General features: G+C 52.0%; 1 protein-coding gene across 2 annotated transcripts in view; it reads left to right on the top strand.

Annotated features, from left to right (window-relative positions):
• Slc12a3 (solute carrier family 12 member 3) overlaps window positions 1-5,364 on the top strand; it is a 36,247-nt gene extending 30,883 nt beyond the window's left edge. For both annotated transcript variants that reach the window (XM_059262698.1, XM_059262699.1), the window contains exon 25: window positions 5,064-5,364. In XM_059262698.1, coding sequence (XP_059118681.1) covers window positions 5,064-5,205 — 142 coding nt within the window. In that variant the 3' untranslated portion in view covers window positions 5,206-5,364. The remainder of the gene's footprint in view (window positions 1-5,063) is intronic.
• The last annotated feature ends 636 nt before the right edge of the window (window positions 5,365-6,000 follow it).

The following is a 6,000-nucleotide window of genomic DNA, read 5'->3' on the forward strand; positions in this document are numbered from 1 at the left end:
GTGGAGGGGTGCTGCTTACTGGCTTGCTCTTCCTGGCTTACTCACTCTGCTTTCTTATAGCACCCATGACTACCAGCCCAGGGATGGCACTGCCCACATGGCGTAGGCCCTCCCACTTCAATTATTAATCAAGAAAATGCCCTGCCTGCCCACAGGACAGTCTGCTGAGGACATTTTCTCAATTGTGCTCATCTCAAAAAACTGACTCTACCTTGTGTCAAGTTGACCAGAGACTAACCAGGGCAAGCAGTAAGGGTGTGGCAAAGAATGTTTACCTCCTGCAGAGAGGCCTCAGACTTAGCACTCTATTGGGTTTAGAATGCATGAGACTCGAGAATGGTCCATTCCCAACCTGGTTGCCCCCTAGACTCCATAGGCCATATCTGACATTGGATCCACAAGAAGACACTGCCACCCAGGAGCCCCTTGAGGGTGACATGAGGAAATGGAGTCTCTACTTCAGACACCAGCCTTGTTCCCTGAAGGCAGTGTAAGTGCCTCTTTGAGAAGATCAACACGGCAAACGGGCAAAGACCAAAAATGCCCCAGCCTTCTAGCAGATAAACAGAAGAGTGACAGGTGAAGGCTGAGGGCAAAAACACTGTGGGACAGTGATTACGCACGCCATCAGAACCCTGATTCCCGAGGGTCTGGCCCTTCAGCCTTGTCTGCAGGCCCGAAGGGGTCAAATGGCACCAGCCAGTTCCTCGGCGTGAAAGGCAGTGGTGCTATAACTCTACCACAGAGTATGGGCAGCAGCTAAAGGTTAGAGTATGTCCCAGGCTAGACTGTGGGGACAAGGGGTGTGTTTTCTTGGACAGTACTCAAACTGTAGTTCCAGGCACTCAACTCAACCAAGGTTCAGGAATCATGTCTTTCATTCACTCGGAACCGTAACAAAATACCACACACCGGGTCGCCTGTAAGCAACAGGAGCTCATTTCTTGTAGTTCTGAAGGATGGAGGTCTAATATGAAAGTATTAGCAAATTTAGTATCTGGTAAAGCCAGCCTTCTGGTCATAGACTCACAAGTCACTGTGAGACCCCTTGTCCTCACATGACGGGACTCTCTAGAGCCGTGTTGTAAAGAGAGCACTAACCTCTCAGCCTGATCACCTCCCTAAACCCCCAGCTCTTCAACCTCTTGCCCATCGTCCTCTAAGTGCAGAGGGAAGTATTTCAACGGGGTGAATTTTAGCTGGTCATGCCTATTCAGACCACAGCAAATGGCTTACTGACTTCGTTCCTGCGAATCACTGCATATCTATCCAAGGACAGACAGGCATGTAGAATCCTTAGTGATTCGTGGTGTCCTGTGTAGAGTGGCAAGATCTCAGACGGATTAGCACCAAAGCACAGAGCTCTGAGCTGAAGCAACTGCCAGTCCTTCCCTGGGTCACCCCAGAGGACACCAGAGCCCACACATGCTTTTCCTCAAGGGCTGGCTCCCTGTAGTCAGCCCTCAGCCAGCCAATGAGTGGGGCCCTACACAGGAAGTTACCAAGCTGAGCTCTGCCTTGAAATGCCCTCCTATGTGGCTCACAGCATTGAAAAGGAGTCCAGACTGTAACACCCAGTGTCGACCAGGTGTGGACCCTCCTAGTGTAGGGCCCTATGTGACAGCACTTCCGGTCAGGTGACCCCCATTGTGTCTGAGCACTTTCCAGGGCCTACAGGAGATCATGTTCTCCTACTGAGAAATCGCTGAGGACAGGATTGCTTTATCACCAACACCTCTCAGAGAATGTTCCTAAGGCAATGTTGGGCCCAGGGTGTGGCCCAAGTCAGAGTACAAGGCGGTGGAGGTGGCTTTATCCCCGATGCTCCAAGACCTCTAACCAGGTGAGGACCTGAGGTGTGAACTCTCCAGAGTACAAGGATGGCAGAAGCTGCTTCCCCAGGGCTTTTAAGAAGCAGGCTTGCAATTATGACCGGCTGTTAGCTCACTGTGTAACCTTGGTAAGGACGCCCATGTCTCCCTAGCCTTGGTTTCCCTAATGACCACTGAAGCAGTCTTCAAGGTTCCCTCCCATGGTGCTGTGACCCCACATTTATTTGCTATTAAAATGAACCTATCTCTTGGGGGCCCCGTGATGAGAAAGTTTACCTGAGTGGCACCTCTCCCTGCCTTTCCCTTCTACCCCAAAACTACAGAAGTCAAACGCCCACCAGCCAGTCTCGGCAGGATTAGCCAAGGAAAGCAACGATGGTGTATCCAGTCACCCTGGAGACGACACCTGTACAAACCCCACCCTAGCCAGCAGCTGCAGCTGTCAACAGGGCCCCAGCTCTTGGACCAACTCCATGGGTCAGACAGAGCAGCTGTGTGTGTGTGTGTGTGTGTGTGTGTGTGTGTGTGTGTGTGTGTGTCGCAACTCTCCAAGCTGGAGACCAGCCCAGATTCCTCAAGGTGTAGTTGAGGTCAGCCTCTTTAGACCTGGGAACCCTAGAAATGCAAATTGTACAGTCTCTCCCAGAAGGGGGCTGGGAAGTGGTTCAGGACCCCCCTCACCAGATATTCTAAGGACAACAAACAGGCAGCAATCCTCTCTGGGACCAGGTTCAATGGACATCTAGTCTAGTGTTGGTTGCAGGCAGAACTTGGCTGTCTGTCTACTCATCAGTGGGTTATCTGATGAAGCACCCCAACACCTCCACCCATGTGTGAGCACAGCTACACCTGCATAGCCCCACAGCCTCTGTTCCTGTGGAGACCAGATACCCCCTTTCCTTGTAGGGGTTCCCTCCTCAATGACAAAGAGTACTAAGGAGTACTCACTACCAGTGGATGTGTGAGGATACTGTAGGTATGGGTCTTGCTGCTTCCAAGAATCATCACTAACTGTTCCTTGACACAAGAACACTGCCATAGGAACTGAGTCCTCTGCTCAGGACCTTCCAGGTGGGGAGCGGACGGGCGCTCAGCCTGTCACCACTGGCTCTGTTCAGGGCCTTAACTTCTGTCTCTAACATTGACCTAACATTGCCTTGCAATTTCGAACAGAAGTTGTTTTGTTCCTGGTTTTGTTCTAAAGATAAGGAGAGCACATCCTGTTGGCAAGAGCAAGCATGTCATTGGCTGGTGCTTGAGTGAGCTAAAGCTGCCGTCCCTGGGACAGAGCCACAGGCTCCACTGAGGGAGGGAACTTGATGCCCAGGCATACTGTAGGAATCCTGAGTGTTTCCGGGCTCTGAAATGGCAGGCACCTGTGCCCTGTGGCCTTTAAAGTTGGTGAATTGGGTTCCCAAAGATAATGTAGCATTTCGTGGATGGTAATGTCCTCGGCCTCAGGAGTGCCTGTGAAGTCTAAACTTGGCCTTTCTCCTCTTCTGTGCCCTTTCCACGGACTGTCACCGAACGCTTTCTAATGAGGATGACAGCTGCTTAGTGACATAGACGTCCTTGTTCCCACGCACCTTTCCTGCTCCTGGGGTCCTCACTTTTTAAACACAGGGCACTCGCTGTCCCACTGGTGTTATGACCCTGCGTTTTAGTTAGTGGTCACAGGCTCTCAGTGGGCGTGTGAGGTTGGAGCAAGCAGACGCAGCTGGCAGAAAGGTCTAGAGACCTGGCTGGGTCTCTAGCACCTGCACCCTGTGTGTACCCACAGACAGCCCACGAGGGTAGAATCTCTCACTTTAGAGAACCCTGAGGCTCAGAGCCAGTTGGGCCCTTTGCCAAGGCCACGTGGCTGAGGACACGGCAAGGCAGCTTCTGTGGGGTCAGATTCCGAACTCTGAACCGCAGTTCCAATCTGCCTGGCTGGCTGCTCCGGCTGGCCTGCCCTACCACTGGGGCACTGTCCACCGCTGGGCTAGGCTAAAGCTCAGACGAAACAGTGCCTGGGGAGGACTGATAGATCTCCAAGTCCCATGTAAGCACTGGTATCCCGACTTCACGCACCACAGCTGGTTCTGTGGGAGGCTGTATTTCCCAGAAGCTGAACCCGAGGCACTCACTCGTACACGGTCCCAGTGCATCGTTAGAATCGTTAAGATGGTAGAAAAGTCACTTTCTGATCTAAACAGCCAAACATGACTGAACAGCATTCTAGGACGTCTTGTTATTTACATGGTGTTGTGCAATTGGGACAATGGGGCCCCCGAGAGGCCATGCTGGAGTCTGCCCTGACACCCTCCCTTGGCCAGGGGGCAGGACCAGGGCATGCAGCTCCATCACACAAGCATGTCATACTGTGGCGCTGGAAAGGCAAGCCTGGCATAGTGCTAGTGACCTCGTGGGGTGGCCTCTCCCACTCAGCAAACATCTTCTGAACCTGCCTCTCGCAGAGTGTATTCTAGGCCCAGAAGGGAGAGGCCAGGTAAACCCAACCTGCAGGTGGATATATTGGGACACATTCTAATGGGGGACATAGATGACAAAGAAATGCAATAAAAGATGCCTTTAAGATTGGGAAGAGCTGTGAAAACAGTCAGATGGGGATTGGATGGGAAGGTGTGGTCAATTAGAGGAGCAAAAACCTGGATGATTCAAAGGAGCCGCCCAGAGCTGGGCATGGTCATTTCCCAAGTGTCAAGAGCATCAACTGCAAAGGTCCTGAGGCAGGAGCAGGCTTGGCATTTATCACCGTGGCTCTTCAGTAGTGAGTAGGGCTAAGTGAGGTTGGAAGGGTTAGAGGGGACTGGATCACAGAGTATGTGCGGGCCATGGGTCTGCTTAGAAATACTTTGTGGCTCAAGGTATTCCGAGGAACTCTGTGAAGGACAGCAGCGAGGTCTTAAAGTGCCGGGAAGGAGGCCAGGTGGTGGTGGTGCACGCCTTTAATCCCAGCACTCAAGAGGCAGAGGCAGGTAAATCTCTGTGAGTTCGAGGCCAGCCTGTCTACAAAGTGAGTTCCAGGACAGGCTCCAAAAAAAGCTACACAGAGAAACCCTGTCTGGAAAAACCAAAAAAAAAAAAAAAAAAAAGGGAAAAAAAAGTGAGTGGGAAGGAACCATGAACAAGCAAGAAGCTGATGGACTGTTCAGAGAACAAGGCCTGGGCTGGGCTGTGTGGGAGAAGCCCTGGGTAATTCCTCTGCCACTACTCTTCCTCCTACAGCACCTTGCCCATCGGAAGGAAGGGGAAGTGCCCCAGTTCGCTGTACATGGCCTGGCTGGAGACCCTGTCCCAGGACCTCAGACCTCCCGTCATCCTTATACGAGGCAACCAGGAGAATGTGCTCACCTTTTATTGCCAGTGATACCCAGTGTTCCTGCCCAGAGCCGAGGGTGTGGGGGTGGAGTCAGAACTCACCCTCTCCAGCTCCGAGTCCTGATTCAGACTGATTCATCACATCTGCTGGTCCCCTGCAGAAGATGGTGTGTTTCCAAACTGGCTGAACTCCGACAGATACACCTTCTGGGCCTTGAAGTTGCATGGAAGTCTCTGGAAGATTCTATCTCTTTTTAAAAAGCTTTTTCTTGATGACCAAGTAGTAAACTGCAGTCTTTGATTTGTATGCAAATTGAGTCCCAGCACGGGGTATACATCTTAGCAGTCTCTCCAGACCATCTGGGCAACCATGCCCAAACCCATCTCCTTCCCCCAGGAGGAGAGCAGGAGCCCGCCCTGGGGACCTGTGCGGAGCTCCAAGGACCACAGGGTCCTCTGAGTCTGCGCAGTAATGCACGTTTCTTCAGCCCTCACTCCTGTTGCTTTTCAGTGATGGCACCTAGGTGTTCTCACTGGTTATTTAGCCCAGGGTCGCTAAGGTTCTCTGATTACACAGTCCATGGTTTTTCTGGGGACTCCGGAACAACTGACCGGAAGCATCAAATTGCAAAGCAGTACTCACTCTAGGGGGCACCCTCCAGATTCATTCATTCATTCTCTCTCTCTCTCTCTCTCTCTCTCTCTCTCTCTCTCTCTCTCTCTCCCCCTCCCTCCCTCCCTCTCTCCTTCTTTCCTTCCTTCTGACAGAGTCTCATGTAGTCCAGGTTGGACTTGAACTTGCTCTGTAACCAAGAACAGCTTCGAACTTCTGATTCTCCTGCCT

Source organism: Peromyscus eremicus, chromosome 5, assembly GCF_949786415.1.
Source record: "Peromyscus eremicus chromosome 5, PerEre_H2_v1, whole genome shotgun sequence".
Lineage (NCBI taxonomy): Eukaryota > Metazoa > Chordata > Mammalia > Rodentia > Cricetidae > Peromyscus > Peromyscus eremicus.